The sequence below is a fragment of the Miniopterus natalensis genome, chromosome 14, assembly GCF_054644295.1.
Source record: "Miniopterus natalensis isolate mMinNat1 chromosome 14, mMinNat1.hap1, whole genome shotgun sequence".
NCBI lineage: Eukaryota > Metazoa > Chordata > Mammalia > Chiroptera > Miniopteridae > Miniopterus > Miniopterus natalensis.
In genome coordinates, this window is record NC_142094.1 from 9,830,550 (window position 1) to 9,854,433 (window position 23,884).

The following is a 23,884-nucleotide window of genomic DNA, read 5'->3' on the forward strand; positions in this document are numbered from 1 at the left end:
GGGAAACACTCCCGAATACATCCCACCTATCCCCTCCTCTGGCTTTTTCAGTCCGAACAGACTCAGAAATAAACACGAAGGCCCAAGGCGGCACAAGACCAAAGCCAGTGGTGCCTGCTCTAGGGCCTCGATCGCTGCGTTGAGTGTTGTATCCTGGGCCTCTGACAGACCCTCTGGGGCTGGAGCTCCCTCCCCTCCCCAGCCCTCTCCAGCCCCAGCCAACCCCACCGGAAGACCGGGCGGGCCCTGCCCGGCTCTAAAATGTCTTCCCTTCAAAGGCCTGGAGATTGAAGGCAGCATCCAGAAACTTCTTCAGAGACACCAGGTGAGCATTCCTGTTTCCGGTGGCTGGTGCAGCCGCTGGGTCACGGCCAACATACCTAGGGGAGGAGAGACAAGATGAGGGAGGGGTGGCCTGGCTGACCCCTATCGCTGTCCTGTTGTAGAGATGAAGAGCCTCAGGCTTCATGAGGCACAGTAACTGGTCAAAGGTGGGACATCTGGGACATGCGGGTTCTCTAGGTCAGTTCTGGCTGCAGAACAAAAGCAAAGGTGTTTCTCCAGAAGGTGGGACTGATGGGGGTCCCTGATGGGGAAGCTGGTCTGTCACTACCTGTCACAGAGCCAGCAGGTACTACGGTTTCCAATGTTGCCCAGAGGGCAGTGGCCGATTCCAGGTGACACAACAAATGGGGCAGCTAAGCCAGGATGGGGCCTCAGGCCCCCAGAGGCCCGCAGGCCCTGCAGGGGTAAAGGAGAGGTGGCTGGCATCCCCTGCCCCCCGCCTTGTACCATATGGGCCGTGCCCGGCCCAGGATGGTCATGAAGCGTGGATTGATGTAGTCATAGTAGCCCATGTTCTTGTGCTCCTCCTGGCACCACACCAGCTCTGCGCCTGGGTATTTCTCCGCCTCCAGCTTGATCAGGTCGAAAGGGAATGGAGAGATCTGGGGCAGACAGGGGAAAGGGACAACACAGCTCCCTTACGGGCCCCAGATCTGACCAGGCCAGGCACCTGCCCAGGGCCAGGGGCTGGCTAAGACCGCCCACCACTCTGAGCGGCCGTACCTGCTCCAGGCGTGTAATGGCCACTTGCTCCTCCAGGCCCTGGCTGCTCCGCTCCTTCACGAGGTCGTAGTACACCTTTCCGGTGCAGAAGATGAGGCGCTGCACCCGCTCAGGAGCCCGAGCTGAGGCTCCATCTTCAGGAATCACCCGCTGGAAGCTGGTTCCTAGGAGACCAGGGCATGACAGAGGCATCAGCTCCTAGAGGGCTGGAGCAGCTGGGGCACCAGGCCCACGTGCCCCACACCCACAGGCTCCCCCTGGCCACTAAGACCAGCCCCAGGTTTAGATCTGTGGCTGCACTGGATGCGTCTTGAACCAAACGATGGAGAAGAGGAGAGATGAAACCCGAGATGTCACAGGGAAAGAAGTGGAGAGAGGGGCCGGAGCCAAGGGCAGAGCCCTGGGGCATCTGCGATCAAGACAATGTGGAGGTATTATGGGAAAAGCCCCTGGTGGGGACAGCGAAGGTGATGTCACAACCCTATCTGATGAGCTCATCACCTGAACTGAAGCTGCGCTCCATCCAGCCTGCCCATCGCCTGTGTGCACTCTAGCTACCCAGTCACCAAACCCAAGGTGAGCAGCTGTCTCCAGAGACCACTGCACATTCCTCCTGCCCGCAGCCCCGCAACCAAGCCCCTGTCTCTTAAGTCCTGTCCATCTTTCCTTCCTAAGCTCATATCATATGCCAGGCACCGGACCAATCATGCTGCAAAACCTTTGGGAAAGCTACTGTAGTGTCCCCACCCCACCCCCCAGGTGAGGACAGTGAGCAGACAGGGTAACAGGCTGCCAGTCCCACCAAAGAAAAGCCAGCACCAGGCGTCCAGCCCAGGTTGTCCAGCCCCAAGGCCAGGGCTCTGTACTGCTGGCCTAGCCACCAGCCCATATCAGAGGGACACCAAACACACACAGGTGAAAAAACACCTGTCCACACTGCTGAGACCCTTCCTGGCCAGAGAGTTTTCTAGGACAGCTCTACTCTGCCAAGCCTCAGGGCCCCATGCCTGCAACTCCTGATTGTCCACTGGCTCTCATCTCAATTCCAACCCCTGTTCCTTCAGGTGCTTTATTAGACTGACCCCCAACTCCAAGTAAATGAGGCTGATCGCTCCTGGAGGGGACACTGTGTCCCCAGGGACAGTAATGTCTGTTCGGATCATGAGTGGGAAAAAAAAAGTATGAATGAATCAATGATATTCAGTTTCCTGTACATGAGGCAGGCCCCCACCTTTAAGCTCCCCCGGCACAGTCAGGCCAGCCCTGCTGGGGCCAGTGCAGCCCTCTGGCCTGGTGCTCAGCCCAACATGGCCCAGTCCAGCTGGCCGCCTTGCCAACCTCCCAACCCAGCCACTGGTGGGACCCAGTGGGAGTTGTTGCAGAGCTCACAGAGCCATAGCCAGAGGTGGGGATGAAGAGTCCTAGGAACAGAGGCCTCACCATGGGTGCCAGGCCTCACCTCAGCTGCATCCCAGCATGTGTAGGTACGTACCAGATACCATTCGGTCAAAGCTGGACTTGGCCTCTGGGTGCCTCAGCAGAGATTTGGGTGTGAAGATGATCAGCTGGAAGGGAAACATGTGCCCAGCTGCCAGCTGGCCCACTGGACCAGGCTCCCTCCCACATTTGCCCCTGCTCCGCTATGGTGACAACCAGGGCAGGCGGCTCACCGGCTTGCGGAAGGGCAGCAGGATCTGCCGACGCAGCACATGGAAGTAGTTGGCTGGCGTGGAACAGTTGACCACAATCCAGTTGCAGTCGTAGAGCTGCCTCACCTCGAAGTCCTCAGAGAATGCCTGGGAGGACAGGGTGTGGTTGGGAGGTGGCCCCTGTGGTGCCCAGGCCCTGTCCTGGGGGGGCAGGCAGCACTCACGGGGTACGCATCGGAGTCATCGTTGCTCATCTGCAGGAACCTCTCAGGCCTCGCCGAGGAGTGCTCCGGCCCCTAAAAGCAATGACAGAGGGTCCAGGTTGGCCTGAGGGGAGAGGGAAGTCACACAGGACAGACACCTGGCCTTGCAGGGACCCGGGTCTCAGGAAAGAGTGTGGATGGCTCTGGGAGAAGTTGCCCTCACTCTGGAGCCTGGAGCACAGGAAAGACCCGGGACTGTGGGAGAAGGGTCGGGAAGGCATCCTCAGAGGGGCCATGTGTGGGGTGGGAGTAAAAGGCAAGAAGGCCAGGCAGAGGCCTTCTCCAGTGGCGGCACTGCTCACCCAGGGCCCACTGTGCCCGGGCTCTATGGCCCCACACATTATTCACTGGCCATGAAAGCAGCCCCATGATGCAGACACTTGGGTCCTCACTTTACAGATGAAGACGGTGAGGGGCAAAGGGATTAACAAACAACCTGAAGGTCAATCAGCCAGAAGGGGCAGATTCGAACCCAGGGCTGCCTCCTCCTCCCACCCTTGCCCGGGTGGGCTGCTCTGCTTCATGAGGGCAGTAAGCCCCCCAGTGACCTCCAAACTCCCTCCCTGTGCAACAGGGTGACCAGCCCCATGGCCACCACCCGCCCCTCCCTAGTGGGGCTCACCAGGGACCCAGTACCACGGGCACCAGCTGGGCCACCCCAAAGCTCCCATCCAGCCTGGCCCGAGCTCCACAGCTAAGAAGCCTTTGCAGCCTGTGGCCTTGGGCAGGTCTCGCCCCTTCTCCCCTCAGGTGTGAAGGAACAGAACTAACGTCCAGTCCTGTCCTGAGGATTCCACGGGTTTACAGGGCATGTGAAGTGCTCAGTGCAGCGAGTCCTGGCTCTAAACAGCCACGCAGTGATGACAGCAGTGGCCAGTTCCTTAGTGGCTGACCCGTCCTGGCAAAACGCCCTCAGGGGCATCCAGTGCAGCTCAGCCACCAGGGAGGGGAAAGCCTTGCCTAGGTCACAGCTGACCCCGCCCTGCTCAGTGCTGCCGCTGGCACAGCCGGCCTGTCCCTGACCTCGCCAGGCAGCACGGGCACTGGCGTGGCCCCTCATGATGCCCGGCCCTGCCCTGCCCCTCCCCCGTCCCCCGCTGGCCTGCACACCTCCCCTCTTCCCCCAGGAGGGGACCAGAAGACAGGCAACGCTGCACAAATTGGGTTCCAATCCAAGCCACTAGCTGAGTGACCTTGAACGTACCAGTCCACATCTTTGTGCCTCAGTTTTACCCAGAAAGTGGGAACAGGACTCACTTTGTTAAGCTGTTGTGAGGATTAGAGGAGTTAATACACAGAGAGGGTTTTAACCAGAATCCGGTAGGTAGTGGGCTCTCGGGCACGGCAGCTGCTTCTACTGCCAGTAAGAAGTCGTGTCATCGTTTCAGCAGCGGCAACACAGCCTACGCAGGCCCCAGGCCCCCCGAGCAGGCCCACATGCCCAGGGGCCCAGGAGTGCGCACGCCTCCACCCCGCCCCCGGCCGCAGCACCCACCATGCCCTCCATGCCGTGCGGCAGCAGCAGCACGATGCCGTTGTGCCGCACCCACTTGGCCTGGCCGTTGCTGATGAACTGGTCGATGATGCACTGGGCCGTGTTGTGAAAGTCACCGAACTGAGCCTCCCAGAGGACCAGGGCATTGGGGCTGGCCATGGCATAGCCCAGCTCGAAGCCTAAACAGGAGAAACCGAGCGCCTGCCGCACTGCCACCAGTGCCAGTGGCTCCAGTCCAGTCAAGCCCAGCCCTTCTTCACTTTCCCTCCCCGCGCCACCCACCCTCCCCGAAGGCCAGGGGGAGCCGGGGACTCCTTCAGGCCCAAGGATCTCTCTTCCTGGGAACTGACAACATGCCAGAGAGGCTGTCCTCAACCCTAACTGCACGTGTGGCTAGCGTCAGCCCTATCTAGACCAGAAGCCTGGGGAGGGGACCTTGAGACAGGGCTGCTGGGTGCAGTGTAGGGGCAAGACAAGGGTCAGGAAAGTGGAACAGGCCAGGTCAGGCTCGGGCCCATTGGTGGCTATGTCCACAGTGGGCTCTACTGGGTTTTCTGGTCCTGCTGGGGCTGGTGCCCAGAATAAGGCTCTGGTATCCAAAGAACCCCCTCCCGGGCAAGCAGGGTCCCCCAACTGGGCTCTCAGAGGGGCCAGATAGGAGAGGACTTCAAGTCCACTGTGGCCTCAGGCAGGAATAGCCCAAGCATCATCCCTCATGGTTGTGCCCCTCCTAGGCCCTGCTCATGCCCAGCTGCCCCTCAGCCACAGGACCAGTCCACGGTTACAATGACAAAGACAGGACACCTTAGGATGTAAGCCCCTCTTTGGTCTCCAGGTACCCCCGGGGGCCTGCCCGACCTGCCCGCAGAGTCTGACCCACCCAGGACTCCATACTCCGAGAGAGAGCTGTTGCACACGGTGTACGGGGCCTGGTCAGGCCAAAGGTGGTTCATGGGGACACATGTCCTCCGGTCAACTTCCTGGTCGTGGAGAACATGGTGCCGGTGACTGGAGAGAAACAGACAGGAAAGGGATGGGGGCAGGTGGACTGGTACCTGTTCCCCCAGAGCAAATGGGCTGGGGAGCAGGAGGCGGGCAAGCCCTCATAACTGCACCAGAAAACTTGAGAGTCCCACAGGATAGTGACACCAAGGCCCTGGAAAGCCAGAGTGATCTGTTCCCTCCTCCAGGCAGCCTCCTTCCAGGCAGTGCCACATACCACACAGACATGAGAGTCTCAGCTTCTACCTCAGAAAGGTCCCCATAAGACCTGCCTTGTCAACCTGCCTTGTCAACCTGCCCCCCACTAAGTGCTGGGTGGAGCCGGAGACCCTAAGAGGCCACACCCCCAGGGCACTGTCTCCCTGCCCATCCTATTACCCTCTTCACCACCTTACTTGCTCTGCCCAACTTCACAGGAGGCAAGAACTACACAATGAAGAGGACCGCCTGGCTGAACCCCACACCCCATGAGGACTGACATGCAGCTCAGGGGCAATGGCTGGACCAGGGCCAGCAGTGATGAGCCACTGGGACCTGAGAAGAACACTTGTCAAGTCCTGGCTGCCACAGCACCATGACTCACCAACATGGCAGTGACTGAACCAGGATCCAAAACATCTGGGACCCCAAAGAAAGGAAATGTGATGGGGAGAGCTGACAAGTGCAAAATCCCTTACCTGGACGCAAAAACTCAGTGAAGACAAGCAAAAAGGAGGCTGGCTTGAGAGTTCTCACACACTGTGAGGACCACGTACGACCACAGGCTTGATACCAACCAACTGCTTAGGCCAAGCAGTCAGCTCTGCATGCTTGTCCCATGGGGGTCAAAGAGGTGGCCCAGGGTCCCTCTGATGACCTGGCCCAAGGGCAGAGGCTCAGGTGCTGGGGTCTCCGGTGATCACCACAGCCAGACAAGGGACCTCCTTGGTTCCTCAGAAAAGGTCTAGGTCCAGAGCTCTGGGGATGACTCTGGGGGACCTCAAGCACAGTTGATCCCTCAGCTCCCCTCAGTGTGCACGAGGCCTGGGCCCAGGCCCTGGCCCTCACCTGAATGTGCCCCTCTCCACGTCCTGCCCACTGAGCCGCACGTGGATGCCCTCCTTGAGCAGAGAGCCGAAGGCCATGTACTCCGCCAGCGCCCAGTCTACTGTCCGCTCCTTGGTCATGTCCGCACGGCCCCGTAAGATTCGAGAGAGGCCTATGGGAGGGAAGGTCCAGCCTGAGGGACCCAGCTCTTGGCCACCCTGCCCAGGACAGCCATAGCCCAAGGGACCAGGGCCAGGTGTATATGTACTCAGTGTACTCATCTCCCACTGAGCAGGCCCTGGCTGGCACCTCCAGCGCCGACACCCCAGCCAATATAATTAGCTGGCCTAAGCCCACATTGCCCGCTGGCCTCCCTCTTGTAGGAAGGAGCAGGTACCACTGGGCAGGCACTGGCATTGGGCACACCCTGCATGCACTGAGTGGGATACATTCCTCACCACCCACGAGTAGACTGTTGCAACTCTACAGACAAGGAGACTGAGGCTCCATAGAAGGAAGTCATTTATCACAATGACAGCTACAAAGATGCTTGAATCTGAGCCCAGGAGCCCGGGCCATGCTGGGCTCCCGGCAGCCCTACGCCTACACAGACCCCATGATATGCACATAGAGTGGGCACCTCAGGGCACCTGGGCCTCCACACACACTGCAGAGGAACCCCTTGAACACCCAGAGGCTCGTCAGTAGGGGCGTAGGTGCCCCACTACTGCATGGGGGCCCTCCAGGTGCCCAAGCAGAGGCCACAGCCAAGATCTGCAGCCAGCAACCACCTACCATCCCAGGCTCACCAAGAACAGCAGAGTCACCTCTGTCACCCATCTAGGCTGCTGGCAGGCCCAGCATTCCTGCCCCCATATTCCAGGCCCAGCCCTCCTTCCGCACGAAGCTCTTGCTTCCGTTTTCCTTCCACCTGACTGAGGGGTGCAACGTAAGTCTGGTCTCCAGAACCAGCTGGAAGTGTGGCATCCACATCAGCCCGCCCTGAGGAGCTATTATCAAGGGCACCTCACAGGGCGCAAACAAGACTCCCAAGAGCTCCGCCGACCCACCAGCGACAGAGTGGGAATGCAGCCCAGGCGTCCCTGACCTGATGCCACGACTCCTGGGGCATGATGGCAGGTCTGGGAGAGCGGCCCACGCTGCAGCCTACACAGCAACCTCACCTGTGTGGATTTTAAAGTCCTCCAGGGGCACAGAGCTCGCCACGTTGCCGATGTGGGTCAGCACATCCTCGGGAATGCCCGTGGTTGGACACGTCATGCTCTTGGGCTCCCCATCCACGGTGAAGAAGCCTGAGAAGGCAGAGACTGTGAACTTCTGGGTGGTGGTGGGGCCTCAGATCCCCCATCAGCCTGCCTCCCAGCCCACCTCTTCCTGGGCCCCACCTGGCCTCAGATCTCCCACCAGCCTGCCTCTTCCTGGGCCCCACCTGGCACCTGACGACTAAGCCCATCCTTATGACCAAAACAGCTGACAGTCACAGCTCCAACTCCTACACCTACTTAACATACCCCCCTGGGCCCCTGAGAGAGCCACTCCCTCAGCCCAGGGTCACAGCCATCTAGCTCCACCCCAGGGAGGCCCTCTGACCTCCCTTTCCTCCACCCCCCACCAACCCCAGCTCTCCCCACTTTGGTGTCCACCAGCCCTGGCTCAGTCCTTTCTTTCCAGAGATTAGCTGGTCACAGGTACTTTGAGGGCAATGCCTGCCCCGGCCTTCAGGAATCAGCTCCACACAGCCTCAGGGGCCTCAGGGACAGAGCCACGGCCTCCGGACAGAGCCACTCCAGTCCCAGGCCCAGTGCCAGAGCCCAAGGCCCAGGAGAATCATGTTCAGCCCCACAACTCTCGCTCACCAGGCCAGGGGGAGTCCAGCCAATGCTTTATATGCAGGATCTTCTTATCCTTGGACCTGCCGTATGCCTCTTCACAGATCCGGTCGTATTTGGCAATTTCTTCCTGAAATCAGTGTGAAGGCATGGATGGAGGCAGTGATGTCTGAGCAGCCAGAGGCTGGGTCAACCTGGACTCCTAAATATGGTCCCCTCACCATGTTCTAGAACTTTCTGCCCACTGGCCTGCAGGGACCTTGTGGCCAGAGACCAAAGTCTCAGAGTTCAGGGGGATCCCATTCAGCAAGGGACGTGGGGGAAACTCAGAAAAGACTCACAGTCCTTGCTCTCAGAGCCCCTTCCAGGCAGAAGGACTGACATATCCACAGATAACTGACAGGACAAACCTGTCTCAGAGCCACCTCCTGTAGGAAGCCTTCCTGGACTCCCGCCTGAGGTTGGGCTTCCCCACTGCAGTGTTTGCTGCATCCCAGCAAGCTATACATGTCTGTGGTCCTCTGTCCCCCTTGAACCAGAGGGAACAGGGGCCATACTGGCTAATTCTGTAAATCATGCTCCCAACATGGGGCTGGCAACATCAGCAACTACCCCAGGGTCCTGGCTGCGTGAAGGCTGATCTCAGGTGCTCACGAGGCTGCCCACTCACCCACTCACCTCAAACTCCTGCAGGGTGACGGTGCCCTCAGCGATGAGCTTGTCTGCATACTTCTTCAGCACAGGGACCTGTCTGTGGATCTGCTTGTACATGAGCGGCTGCGTGAACATGGGCTCATCCATCTCGTTGTGGCCGCGCCGGCGGTAACAGACCTGCGGGGACGGAGGGAAGGGGCTCAGTCCGTCCCAGGCAATGCAGGCATGGTCACTGCACAGCTGGGGCACATCTGGCAGGGCATACCCTGCCAGACCCCCGAAAGCCCCCTACCACCCCCTCTCACTGACTGTCCCACCCCCGAGCCTTTGCACATTTTGCTCTTGCTGGCACCAAACCTTCTGTCTCCCAGGAGGACTCCCAGCCTCGGCTGTCAAAGGTGCTGCAGACCTGGCACATTCAGCACAGGCTGCACACCCCTGCCCCAGGCTCAGCCCCCAGACCCACCAGGTCCACAACCACATCTTTATTGAAGGTGTTTCTCCACTCGGCCGCCACGCTGCACACGTATATCACAGCCTCTGGGTCATCTGCATTCACGTGGAAGATGGGTGCGTTGACCACACGGGCCACGTCGGTGGGGTATGGTGAGGAGCGGGCCATGCGGGGGTCCGTGGTGAAGCCGATCTGCAGGAGTAGGAGGGAGTAGCAGGAGGAGGTGGCAGAGCCTGTTACTCAGAGCCAGACCCGTGGTCATGGAGGCTGGGAGGGCGGTGCCTTGAGGCCCCCCTGGTGTGCCCAGGAGGCAGCAGGACAGGAAGGGATAAATGGTGAGCGGCCCCAAATCAAACATAGCGGCAGGTCCCCTGGGGGTGGCAGTAGTGCCCGGGAACAGTGCCTGCTTGTCTTTCTGCGATCGTTTTACACGGGGTAGGGAGGAGCACAGGCCTGGGCAAACCCAGTGCCTCCAGTTACAAACTGTATGTTGGGCAAGGCACTTACATTTCCAAAGCCTCAGTTTCCTCATCTATTAGAAGGTCTCCCTAAATTACTCTCTCTCAGGGTTATTCTGTGAAGATTACAGATGACTTAGTGCAATTCAGGAAGTTGACCCAGGGCTTCATGGGCTCAGAAAAGCTGTTACTAACCACAGCCGCCTGAAAGCAAGCAAGGGCCCGTGAGAGTCGTGTTCTAAGACTGATTTACATGGAAATATGGGCAGCACCTAACCACATGCCCAGCCTCTGTGCCAGGACCTGTACTCCTTAGTCCTTACAACTTTCTCCATGATGACAGACAGACAGACAGATGGGTGGATGGATGAATCTCCTGATTCCACAGACCAGGAGCCCGAGGCCTGCCTGAGCTCACACACTGGGACATGGAGGCGCAGTGGGATTAGAACAGGGTGGTGTCCCTCTCCCCCTCACACTGCCTGGACTCAGGGATGGGCAGTGCTGATGAAGCCCCACATACAGCCAGACCCCTCACCTGGTTGTTGACAACGACATGTACGGTGCCATTGGTGGTGTAAGAGGGTAGGTCACTCAGGTGGAAGGTCTCATAGACCACACCCTGGCCGGCGAAGGCCGCATCCCCATGGACCAGGATAGACATGACCTACAGAGCAGAGTGTGAGGCAGGGGGAGCCCCATGCCCCGCCTGTGCACCCCAGCCCTGCCCCTGAACTGCAGGGACTCGGGGCTCACCCCTCAGGGCGCAGGTGAGCTCACCTTCTTGCCCTGGGCATCCCCGCGGTAGAACTGCTCAGCCTTGGTCTTCCCCTGCACCACAGGGTCCACGGCTTCCAGGTGGGAGGGGTTGGCCACGAGGGACAGAGTAATGTTTCTGTTCGTGACTCGGTTGATCCTCTCGTGGTACATGCCCAGGTGGTATTTGACGTCTCCAGAGCCCTGGGGTTGAGGTGGACAGTGATGAACCCAGCCCTTCCGCCCCAGACAGGGAGACAGAGGGGCAGGCAGATGCAAGCCCAGTGTGGCTGAAACAGGCCTGGATCCTGCTCTCTGGAAAGGCTGGGCTGTCCCTGGCCTACACCCGCTTTCAGTCCCCTCCAGCCCTGCACGCTGCTGAGAAAGGCTCAGCGCCACACCAGCTGCAACCTCATCAGACCCGTCCTCTTTTCACAAATGACATAGCCATAGTGTCCAAGGAGAGTGTGACATACTTTAAGATTCTGGAGCACGGGAAGCCTTTCTAAACAATGTACAAACCTCAGAAGCTATAAAAGATGAGACAGCTAAGAGCTAATAAATCTGTCATGGGGAAGCAAATCCATGCACAGAGTGAGGGGAAAATCAACCTGAAAAAAAATTCGTAAGACAAATGCAGGCAAAGGGCTAACTCCCTCACTCTTTAAAGCACTTTACAAATCAGGGAAATGCAGCCCAAACCCCACGGAAAAATGTGCAAAAGCCATGAAGAATTTACAGAAAAAGAAATATACATGGCTTGAAAACACAAAAAGATACCCAAATTCATAACAAAGAAATGTTAAAATGCAATCATTTTGCACCAATCATATTATCAAAGGTGGGAAGTCCACAGAGTAAGGGAAGATTGGGGCCCTTCCCACCATGGGTGGACTCACTACTGTCTGCGAACCCTCTCGGCTCTGGCCAGGGCATCTCTCAGACACCACCTAACAAGGTGTTCACACACGTGTGCAAGACACTCACTCCAGCACCTAATGCCCACCAGCAGGAGATGGAGACAACTGATGGGACGCTGGAGCTCAGGCAGCTCCCTGTGCTGCTATGAAAGTGACAGCTTGTTAGGTGACAACAGGGAGGAATAGGAGCTGCTCCCCGGCCTTTTACATAAAAGGTCTACTGGACAAATATGTTTGCGCCTGCCATGGGACAGTTCCAGAACACAACTGAACACAACACACACTGGCCACGGTGGGGCCCCGGAGCAGGGAAGGGGGCTCGCCAGGGAAACTTACTCTCACTGTATAGCTGTGGGGTTTTTTTAACAATGCTCACATTTTTTAGTTAAAAAAACTAGTAAATACTTTTTTAAAGTATCCTTTGACCAGGGTTTACACACATCATCTCTGATTCCTCACAGCCATCCTGGGGCAGGTGCTGCTATCTCGACCATACAGAACAAACTGGGCTCAGAGAGACGAAGGTGCCTGAGCCAAATGGGCAGCACGCTGGGGACATTCTGGGCTGGGAGCCAGCAGATGTGGATTCCTGTCCTGTTCTGGCCTAATGTACTGGGACCTTAGAACAGTCATTTAATGTGATTCATTGCAACAAACCAAGCACATGTGCTGGATGCTGGCACCTGTGCTGGGTGCTGGGGCTTCGGGGAGGAGGTCTCTGCCCTCACCCTGCTACCAGCCTGGAGGGGAAAACAGATACACACACATACACACACATGGGCACACACACGGGCACACATACACACATGTGCACACACATGCAAGGCTGGAAAAGGCTGGACTAGGGATGGTCTCAGAGCAAAGGGGGCCCAGAGGAGGGAGTGACAGGCTCACTGCCAGGAGGAGCAGGAGAGCCACCAAAATGGGGGCAGGGAGCACTGTGAAAGGGGCAGAGCACAGAGGAGAGAGGGCAGTCTGGACTGAGCCCAGCATGACCAAGGCATGGGTGTGAGGCGTGCACAACATATATGCACGTAAGGAAGCGGGTGTGAGCAGAAAATATGTCTCCTCTGCTTATCAATGGCCACAGGAAACTGCCCTGACCTCCCAAGGCTGTCCTGGGCAAACAAATGACTGAGGCCCTTCTGGGCTGGTGGACAGAGCTCTGGGCACAGACGTGCAGCTGAGCCATGGTGAATGCCTCTGGGACACCCCGCGCCTTCTTGGCCCATATCCTTAGCTGGAAATAGGGAAGGTGACCCAGATTATCGGAGGGCTCTTCCACTATCAGAGACCACAACACTTGCTCCAAAACGCCCCAATGCCCTCATGCAAATACCCCAGGCTCTCTCCCACTCTTCTGCATGTCTGTCCACTTCAAGGCCTGTCCAAGCCTGGATACTCCTGGCCCAGTTCCTCCCCAGTCCACCTCCCAAACACCCAGTTCTCCAGGGGCCCTGAGACCTAGGCTTGGTACCCACCTCATCCGCTGCCTCCAGCTTAGGGTCAAACTGGCAGAAGATCTGCTCCAGGTCCTTGCGGATGACATTAGCCAGCACGTTCAGTCTGCCCCTGCAGCCAGAGGGGGCTGGGCTCTCACCTGCACAGAGGCCACCTCCCCTGACAGGGCCCAGCATCACCATGCTCCCTGCCCACCTGGGACCTCAGAATCAGCATGGAGTCTGGGGAGATTCCCCCCAACCAGTGGAGCCCAAGGGAGGCCCAGCCCCCTCATCCTGTCTCAGTCTACAAGGCATTGAGTGATCCTGGCCAGCCAGCTCCCCCCAGACACCACTATACATCTCCGACTCAGAAGGCCCTCATGGCAGAGTGCCCACCCTCCCCACCCAAAAGTTAAGCCCAATCCAATACACCTTGGCCCCAATCTGCTAAGGCAGTACAGTGGCTCACACACGACCCCCCACCCGAGCCCAGCAGCACCTTGGAGCAGGAGAGGGAAGGAACTGGACTGACCCTAAGACCGGGAGTTACCAGAGGGCCTATCCAGAGGAGCTGAGTGAGGTCTGAGGGGTAGGGGGAGGGTCAGGGGAGCAGCTAGGGACCAGGGATTCTCCAGTCCAGACTCAACCTCCCATCAGGGGGGCACTTTATTCAGGGGTGGGCACCAGCCGATGGGGGACAGCACATGATTCAGAACTTGCCCCCACAGCCCGGCAAGAGATGACAGCCCCAGGCACACACATACCCTGGTCCGACCTCCAGCCCCACCTGTGATATAAGGGCAACCCTCATCCAGGTGAACCTCTCTCCTGTTCTGTGGGGTCATGGGGGCCACAGGGCCATGGGCAAAGCCCTCCAGCCTCAAAGGCCCCTCAGCGACTATGGAGCCTGGCCCATAACACCCTCCACTCCCAGGGCCCTCGCAAGCCACAGCCTGCCCAGCCCCACCCCACAGTCCCAGAGCTGAGCTGACCACCCAGTGCCATTCCCTTCCACCAGTCCGCTGAAGTCACATGGGCGATGCCACTTCAGACCGTGGGGCCACCTCTGCCTGACCCTCTGACCAGACACTGGGCACTTCCAGGCCTTCAGAGCATGGAGCCCGTGGCGGGCAAGCTGCTGGCAGCCCGCCCATAGGAAGGGGCCCTCCACAGTGTATCGGGACACCTGAATGCCCTCCTGCTGATGCAATCTGGGGCTGGCCCAGGCACGAGCAACCAGAAGTGGTCAAGGAAAGGCTGGGGCTTTGCCCCCAACTGCTGGGCACGTCTTCTTACAGCCCATCCAGCATGGACCCTGGCCACCTTCCTTTGTCCCCAGGCTGTATTCCTGTTAGGCCACAGGCTCCAGCTCAGAAGCAAGTGCCCGACTGCCAAGCCAGTCTCCCGAGTCTTTACCAAGGTCACAGGGAAACGTGTAGTCAGCTTGCAGCCAGGGGAAGAGAGCTCCAAAGAAACTACTCCAGGGGATACCAACCAGGGGTGCCTGCGCTGCTCCACCGCACTTCCCTAGGACATGCCCCCTGCACATCTCCTTGTCCACAGGGAACTCAGCAAGCACAACACAACCCTTTTCTGAAATCCTGACCCTCCTGGAGACAATGGCAAAAGGGTGAGAGAGAAACTGAAACTCTGGCAGCCTGGCTAGTCGCTGGCTCCATGTGGCTTTGTCCAAGTGCTTGGCTCTTTCTGTGATGAGCAGGCCAGGGCCCAGGGACTCTGAGAACTTTCTAGGCCACTCTGCCTCTACCCTCATGTCCCACAAACATCCCTGCTCTGATTTCCATCCCCTCCCTCCCATCAAGGTTGTGGAGGGGATGGAGGGGCCCACCTGTGTGGCATCCCCAGGATGACATTCTCAATCCCCATCTCACTGGATTTGTCAATGATGGTCTTGAGGGCAGGAATCATGACCTCACAGCCCTCCAGGCCAAAGCGCTTCTCTGAGGACCACTTACGGGCCAGGAAGTCTTCAAACCTGCTTGGAGAAAGGAGGTAAAGAATGGAGAGGCTGAGGCTCACGGGCCACTCCGATGGCTCAGAGCAGGCTGCCTGAACAGAGGAAGTTGCAGAATCACCTCCCTCCACACAGTCCAGGACCTGCCACAGAAGCCATGATGCCCCCACCAGCAAGGAGCACAGGTCTGAGGGAAGCTATGGGTCCTCCCAGCTTAACCAAAACCTCTGCCTACACCCGTTCCCAGCTACCACCCTCTCTCCTTCAGTCAGACGCCTCCCAGCCCAGTGCCCTCCTCCAGGCACAGGCACTGCACAGGGCCCTCTCACCACACCCCAAAGACCTCCTCTGCTCCACTCAAACTCCAGCCCACACTCCCTGCTCAGGGATCCCCTGTGCACCATGGCTGGGCCAGCTGCTCCTCCAGGCTGCGGCAGCCCTGGGCAGACCCAGCCTCAGAGAAGTCCGTAGACACAGCCAGGTGGTGCCCCACAAGGGACATCTTTCTGCCCAAACGTTCCCACAGCCACTTTCTGACGCTTTTGTCCCTGCTCGCTGTGCCTCTGTGGTCATGTTCTCCCGGAGCCCCAACCCTGCCCACCCACCCAGCTCTGCCCGAGTAGCTCCCCCAATGCTCCCCCTAAGGGTCTCTCCCGAGCCAGGCACTGAGGCCTGCCCAGTCCTGCCTTCCCTTGCCGAGCACCCTCCTGGTTGCTTAGCCAGGGCCTGGACTTCTCGGACAGCCCGGGAGCAGGCCCTCCACCACTCGGGCTGTGCGGGCCGGGGCTGAGCGCCTGACCTCATGGAGCGCACCAGCCGGGCTAGCAGCCTCCGCTTCTCCTCACTGGAGAACTGCATCACGCCAGGGGTCTCAAACTTCTGCCGAATCCACTGGCACTGCTCCACGTCGTTGATGAACATGAACTCCAGGCCGATGTGCTGGCAGTAGGTGCTCTGGGGTGACAGCCAGGAAGAGGGACAAAGGCCCTGGCATCTGGAGCAGAAGAGGCAGCAAGCACCCTCCCTCCCTGTGGCAGGCTTGACACGCCTGCCTGACACGCCTGCCTGTGCTCACCTCCAGGCGCCGGATGATCTCCCTCAAAGAGAGGCTGTGCTCCGAGCCTCCTATGAAGGTGGTCGTGGGCAACTGGAACTCCTTATCCAGGTCAGCCTCCCGCAGGTCATAGAAGGCTGAGGGGGCACCAGCAGCAGAGCCCAGAGGGCAGAGGGCAGAGCCCAGGAGGCAAAGAGGAGGAAAGGGTGATCAGGCCCAGGTGGAGCCCAGCAGTATCCCCAGACCTCCCACCGGTACCCCGGCACCCTCCCACCAGGTCCAGCCTAAGCTCGGGGAACCTGTCTGCAGGGAACGGGCAGTGAGGGTCAGAGCCCAGCTTGCAGCCACAAGGGTGAGCCGGGCCAAGGCTCTCAAGCTTGCCGAGCATGGTGCACCCGCTAAGGGAGACAGACAGGCACCCCTTGCAGGGACACTGTGCAGTAGATGGGCAAGGGTCAGAGAAAAGCTTCCTGGGCTGCTTGCTGGGCCCCAGTACCCAGAGCCCCTCACTGTGCACAGGCACTAGCTGGCTCTGGCGTCACCAGCGCAGCAGGAAAGGGTACCGACTCACCCAATTTATCGATGGTTGTGATTAAGTCTGAGGGTACAAAGGAGTCCAGGTCTGCATCCAGAATGCCCAAGGGGTCCAGTTGGGCCACATGGTGGCCCCGGATCTGGGAGAAGGGGAAGAGGTCAGGGCAGGGCTAGGATGCAGCTGGACAGGCCTCACCAAGAGCAAGGTTCTGGGACCCGGCCCCTCACTTCCCACTTCAGAATTTCAAGTGCCCACGTGTTGCCAGCACCTAGCCACTGCCCCGGCAGCAGGAGCTCAACTCCGGTTAAAGGTACAGCATGCAGCTTTCAAAACCAGAAAAGGAAGCATCACAAAGGTGGTCACTACAGTATTATTAGAGCTGCAAAACCCTAGAAATTTCCCAAGAGTCCATCAACAGGAGACTGGCATACGGCTGTGGGAAAGCCACACGGGGGTGTGCCAAAAGGAAGGAAGAAAATCCCTGTCAGCTGCTAGGAGGTCTCACCACAAACCAACTACAGAAAAGTGTGTGTGCTAAACTTCCTTTGTCTATGAAAGGGGAGCTGCAGTAAATATAGGCATTTGTATATACTTGTATATATATGATATATACATGCATCAGAATAAATTATAAAGTAACTACAAAATATGAAAAATTATTACCTATGGGGAAAGAACAAAACAGGGCAGAGAGGCAGGGCTAGAAGCTACACCTTTAAGGATCTCTTGCTTTGAAGATTTGATTTTGGCATCTTGTAAATAGTTTATATCATTATAAAGCAAAATTAATTTTTAAAATTGAAAGTAAAACAAAACAAATGAATTAATGAATCCATTTGGTGGCATGACTCACAGAGAGGAACTGTTCCAGCTGAGTAACAGGATATTCCCTAAAGACAAACAGAACGGCAGGGGAAAGGCTCATAAACTCATTTCTGCTATCAATCAGCAGTGGCGGTGCTAGAATTCTAGCCTAGGCCGCCGAGTGTGGGCTGTAAGGACGTCAAGTAAGCCATTGTACTGCTGTCTTGGAGAGCCTCTGTTTTTGACACCTTTAAAAAGAAATGGGGACAGAGACTGAGGAGGTCAAGGACAGACCCCAAGTCCCACACCTGACACCCAGAAGCCTCGGCATAAGCCCAGGAAGCCTGTTATTTTGTTGCTGCTGTTAATTCTCATCCAAGGGTATTTTTTCGGTTGACTTTTTGAGAGAGTGGAAGGGAGGGAGGGGGCAGGGAGAGAGGAGGGAGAGAGAGAGAGAAACATCGATGTGAGAGACACTGATTAGCTGCCTCCCACACGCACCCCTACTGGACTAGAGATCGAACCTGCAACCCAGGTACGTGCCTTTTACTGGGAATCAAACCCGATTCCCAGCCCGATGACCGGGCTGATGCTCCAACCACTGAGCCACACTGGCCATAGCAATACGTTATCTTTTTTAAAAAAATACATACTTCTGGGCTATAACTACTGAAAGGGCCCAGAAGTCACGACCGAAACAATAGCAGTGAACTGCCAGCACTCCCTGGAGAGCTGGCCGGTCCCAGGGCTGAGCAGAAATGCACATGAGCTCAGAGCACCTGGTCACGACAGGTAGCGAAAGGGGCGCAAACACAGGGGAGGCGAGAGGAAGGACACGTTCTGAGCAATGAGGATAATTTCTGTAACAGACTGAACCTCCTCAAATATGTTTAAGTGCATGCATTCATATCATACTAGAAAAATAAAGATGAAAAATCTTCATTGTCCATCTTGGAAGGATGCTAGGGAATCACCTCATAATTTTGAAAATTTATCAATAAAAAGAAAAATTAAGCATTGATTCTGCCTTTCCTATGCAATTTGTACCTCAGAAATAAATTGAGTTGGCAAAGGGCTGTTTTGAGAGAAGTGTTCCAGGTAATAAATGAAGAAAGGCGGAATTAGAGTATCACTATTTTTATCACCCCTAACCAATGAATTCATCCAGGAAGTAAACATCCATAGCTGCCGTCTATGAAGTGCCATCAGCACCAGGAAGCTGATTTCAGAACAAAAATAAAGTCAAATCTATACTGAATAAAGCTTCTAGAGCCAAATACCGATGTACAGAAATTACATGGGACAAAGGGGCAGATGGCACAACACCATGAGGATGCAATCGGCACAATTCAGACTCAGGAAAATTCTACAGGACAAACAACCTGGTTTCTTTTTTTAAAAAAAAAAAAAAGCCCAGGCAGCATGGCTCAGTGGTTGATTGATGACCCATGAACCTGGAGGTCACAGTGTGCTTCCCAGTCAGGGCAGGTGCCCGGGCTGGGGGCTCCATCCCCATGGGGGGGGCAGGAGGCAGCCGATTGATGATTCTCTCTCATCACTGATGTTTCTGTCTCTTTCTATCTCCCTTCTTCTCTCTCTGAAATCAATTTTAAAAAAAGGCGGGGAACACAAAAAGAAATAGAAGGGAACCCATAAAGTACACGAGACTTAAGGGCCACAGCAACTTACCACAAGCTGTGGTTTTATTTGGATCCTGATCCAAACAGCAGTAAAACGAAATCGGAAGACAAACAAGAAACAATACCAACTGAACGTTTGATGACATTAAGACAATGCCATCATGGTATATATTTTTATTTATATTTTAATCCTCACACAACAATATATTTTCCATTGCTTTTCAGAGAGAGTGGAAGGGAGAGGGAGGGAGAGAGAGAGAGAAACACCGACGTTAGCGAGACACATGGACAGGTTGCCTCCTGCATGTGCTCGGACTGGGGCCAGGGATCAAGCCTGCAACCGAGGTACATGCCCCTGGCCGGGATCTAACCCAGGACCCTTCAGTCCGCGGGCCAACGCTCTAACCACTGAGCCAAACCCATCAGGGCAATCGTGGTATGTTTTTTAAAGAGCTTTAATCTCTAGAAATATATGCTGAAATGTTCAATTAATGAAATATGATGTCTGGGATTTGCTTCAAAATAATCAGTGGCCAGTGGGTGGAGCCGGAGGTGGGTAATAGATGAGTCAAGACTGGCCCCATGTTGTGCTGGGTTCAGTACACAATCCTTCTACCTTTTATGCTTGAAAATGTCCGTAATAATAAGTTTGGGGTTTTTTCAGTACTGTGTGCACATGGTCAAATCAGAATTCTACGTACCTGCCTGTGAGGGGCTGTAGCCCCACCCCAGGGCGCTCACCATCAGGCACACCCTCGGGCAGATACAGAGCAATGTGCCTGAGTCCAGAGACTACCCTGCAGGAAGGCCTCTGGAGCTTAGTCTTGGCAAAAGCATGAAGGGCAGCTGAAAAGCTGGAAACTGTGCCCAGGAGGTGAGGCCCTTAGGCAGCACTCTGAATGTTACTTTGCATATAATATAGTTTTACGTTCCTTGCTCTTTATTTTCAAAATCAATGGTTAAGATCATTTTCTGCTTCTTTCATCCAGTCAAGAAAAACATAATTGCAAATACTGCTGTTTGCTTCCAGGTGTCCCACAATCCCTGAGCCCTCCGGCCAGCCCAGCCAGGGCACCGGTCCTGCTTCCCTTCCCTCTACGGTGCACAGGGAGTGCAGCTGCCGCCCCACAGGCTGCTTCCTTCAGAGGCCAGCCTATTTCCACCTGCGAGGGCCTCCCACCCCCAGCTCCTGCAGCAGCTTGCTGCTCCCTCCTGTGGAATACCTGCCAAGGGCCCCAGGATGCCCCTGCCCTTCCTTCTGCAAGTCCGTAAGACAATTTTCTTATCAAATGCCTTCTGCCACTGATTCCCAGAGATCTGGAGTGAACACCCAGAGCAGTCCTCCAATTAGTCCTGTTCCGTCAAGACCAAGAATATGGAAGGTTGTGAAGGCTCTCTGGCAGGGCAGGGGCCCAACCTGGGAACCCATGGGGGGGGGGGTCTAAGTCTCCAGAACACAGCCACCAGTAGAGGGAGAGCTGTTTGCTGAAATAGTCATTCATTCCACAAACATAGAGCACGTGCTCTATACCAGTCCCTGTCCCCTTGGAATGCTCAGTGAGAGAAGAAAACAGACATTAATGAGGGCCGATCTACTCGACTTTCACTCAACATTCACTGAAACTGATTTTTACTAAGACCTCCTCTGCCTACTCGGGGCGCCGTGGGTGTGAGACACAGCATCCCATCAGAAAGACCACAAACAAGCACATCAGTGCCACAGAAAGGCCAAGGGGTGGGAAGTGGCGTGGTAATGTGACCAAGACTCGCAGGAGGAGAGAGAGCCACCTGACGGGGCTTAGAGGAAGGTTCCCTGAAGAGATGCCACTGGAGCTGAGTGAGTTTGCTTCCCATCAGCACCTGGCCACACCCCAGGGCCAGTGCAACCTCACAGGCCGTGCCCTCCCTGCTACTTACCTGGTAGGCCCGAATCAGGGACTGCACAGCCAGGTGGTCCTCCACCAGCTTGCTGGTCTTGGTCCTGCTAGAGGCCGCTGGCCTGCTCTCGGGGACAACAGAAGGGGGCTGCGGCTGAGGCAGGCCAGAAGGGGCTTCCTCACTGGCTTTCCGGAAGAAGCTGTCCCAGGACTGGGCAGGGGGAAAAGCAAGAAAACAGCCAAGTCAGGGCCCGGGGAAGTGGAGGTGGCCCTGGTTTGGGCTCTGGGGGATGTCGGTGTCCTTCACCACCACAGCTCCCAGAGCCTTCCCAGGACCAGGCCAAGAAGACCCTCAAAACCCAGAGCCAAGAGCTCTCCAGGACCCAGGGTGGCAGGGGGATGGGGCTATAACTTGTGGCCCAGAGGCCTGAGATGTGAGAGGGGCTTCTACCCCTGGGGGAAACGTGCTCTCACACATGGTAGGTTGGAGGAGGCCTTTCTGGAGGGCAACTGGGCAGACAGGCTCTCGACATTTCCAATGCATCTACCCTTTTTTTTTTAATCCTCACCTGAGGATTTTTTTTTTCCATTGCTTTTCAGAGGGAGTGGAAGGGAGAGAAAGGGAGGAAGAGAGAGAGAGAGAAACATTGATGTGACAGAGACACATGATTGGTTGTCTCCTGCATGTGCCACGAACGGGGCCTGGGATCCAGCCTGCAACTGAAGTATGTGCCCTTGGTCAGAATCAAACCCGGGACCCTTCAGTCAGCAGGCTGATGCTCTAGCCATTGAGCCAAACTGGCCAGGCATCTACCTTTTGAACTAGCAATCCCACTGCTGGTCATTTACTCTACATACGTACTTGTACAGTGTGCCTAGATGTATGTACAAGGATGCTCCCTGCAGCACTGTTTATAAAAATGACAAAAACAATCTAAGTGATGATCAACAGGACACTGGTTAAATAAACGATGACATGTTAGATTCTGTAGATTTTGGAAGACTGCAGTCTTTACAAAACAGGCATGTTGTAAAGTGGACAAAGCAGCAGAGGGTTAGGGTTTGCTACTCTGTGCAGAAGTGAAAGCGGACGTGCACATGCACAAGCACCTCCGTGCTCTAGCCCAGCAATTTCCACCTGTCATCTCACGGCACAAACTAATTCTGCGGCACACCAAAAATATAGTTGCTGATCTGACCAAAAAAATAGGTATGATTTTGATTCATTCACACTGGACAGCACCTGTGTTGGCTCTGGTCAGTTTTTCATTTGACAATCTAAGGGAAAGAGGTCAGTGCCCTGACTAGTCGGGTACTGCATGTTTTACACACTCTTGCAGCACACGGTTGAAAATCGCTCTTCTAGCAGAACACACAAAAGGGCTTTCCTCTCATACAGTGGGAGAGCAAGGTGCTACAAGCCCTGAGGAGAGCAATTTGACAGAACCCATCAATATTACACACACAGACAATCTCTGACCCAACAATTCCACTTTGGGGAACTTCTACGGATAGCTGCACACGTGCAAGATGAGAATATACAAGATGACACACTGCAGCACTGATCATAACAGCCAGAGGATGGAATGAGCCAGATGTCAGCCAATGGGAGTGGGGTTGCACAACCGTGCAATGGAATATTACACAGCTGGAAAAAAGCACAATGAGGCTCTTGATGCGCTGACATGGAAAGAGCTTGACATGTGTGCTGAGAAAAGCCTGGAGCAAAACTGTGTTACATGTCACTTTGTATAAGAGGAAATCCAGTTATGTCTGCAGTAAGTTTACCTGAAGATTTTCTCTAAAAGGAAACAGAAGCAGCTAAGAATAAATTGAAACAGATGAGTGGGAGCTGAGCAGATAGATGGACTAGGAGGCAGCCTTTCTACTGTCTAATGTCATACTTCTTGCTTTTGGATCACGTGAGTGAGTAAAGAGGAGGGAGAGCAACTCACTTTTTACTTGTACCTTGTCACCTGATTTTTTCTTTTTTTGACCATCAGCAGATATTTATTTTGTCAGCTCAATACATACCTAAACACTTGTGCACCTAACTACACAACAAGGGGCCCTCTGGGGACAGCAAAGCATGACAAAGGGGCAGGGGCAGGGGCAGGTCTCAGGCCAGGTGTGGCTGAATGGGACACTGTCAGGGCTTCCAGGCCAGCCCACCATCCACTAGCTGGTCCTGCAACAGGAAAGCAACAGACTTTCCTTACCCAACAAGAAGACAAGGCTCTCTCACAGGGATATGAAGGAACAGAAGGGCAAAGAAACTGCCCAAGATCACACAGCTGGCAATTGCCTCTCCCGCCTCCCCTGTACCCTCCTTCGGCCCCTGGAGCTTCCCTCCCACACAACAGGCAGGGTGGGGGTGCCAACCTTGTGGACACTCTGAGGGTTTTCCAACCAGGCGAAGTACATCTCCTCCATATAACTGGAGCTGCCTCCACCTCTGCTGTTTGGGAAGGTGGTCTGTGGCCCAGATGACCTGCTGCGCCAGCTGAACATCTGGATGTCATGTGGGACCAGAAGCCTCGCGGCCTGGGCCCCCAGCCGGGATGTCAGCAACCTCAGCTGACTCATTCTGAACACAGGCAACAAGGGAAAGGCATAAACCACAGGATCAGGACAAAAGGAGGCTCTGGCAGCCACTCCTTCACTCATCTGGCATTTGCCCGTCCTACTAGGCAGGTGGCCCTGGGCTAGACAGTGATGATATGGAGAAGACCATCTTCCAGCCCTCCTGGGTTCACTGACTAGTGGGAGATCCCAGCACAATAACTTCTACCGACAGCTTTCAGCATCCCTGAGCCCCAACCCATGCTCCCTCCCAGCTGACCTCTAGAGCCTGGTGCAAAGGCAAGTAGGACCCAGGCCCTGCCTCAGGGAGCACCCAGCCCAGGTCCTGGAGCCCATCAGAGGGCATAGGGCACATGCATGCCCAGTAAGGAGTAGGCCA

General features: G+C 56.0%; 1 protein-coding gene across 4 annotated transcripts; it reads right to left on the reverse strand.

Annotated features, from left to right (window-relative positions):
- Positions 1–256: 256 nt before the first annotated feature.
- On the reverse strand, positions 257–23,508 carry OGDHL (oxoglutarate dehydrogenase L). Of its 4 annotated transcripts, none has more exons than XM_016200849.2 (22): positions 23,305–23,508; positions 20,963–21,133; positions 16,638–16,740; positions 16,088–16,203; positions 15,812–15,966; positions 14,887–15,033; positions 13,077–13,167; positions 10,700–10,879; positions 10,458–10,586; positions 9,474–9,653; positions 9,032–9,184; positions 8,381–8,483; positions 7,688–7,816; positions 6,525–6,675; positions 5,356–5,483; positions 4,476–4,654; positions 2,942–3,013; positions 2,739–2,864; positions 2,561–2,633; positions 1,069–1,232; positions 793–947; positions 257–380 (listed from the first exon to the last, which is right to left on the reverse strand). In XM_016200849.2, exons 1-22 carry the CDS (start codon positions 23,506–23,508, stop codon positions 257–259), a joined length of 3,033 nt encoding a protein of 1,010 aa, XP_016056335.2. The 4 variants fall into 4 exon arrangements, with proteins under 4 accessions (XP_016056335.2, XP_087680240.1, XP_016056336.2 ...); XM_087824114.1 differs by having other exon boundaries at positions 14,887–15,036; XM_016200850.2 differs by lacking the exon at positions 20,963–21,133.
- Between the last annotated feature and the right edge of the window lie 376 nt (positions 23,509–23,884).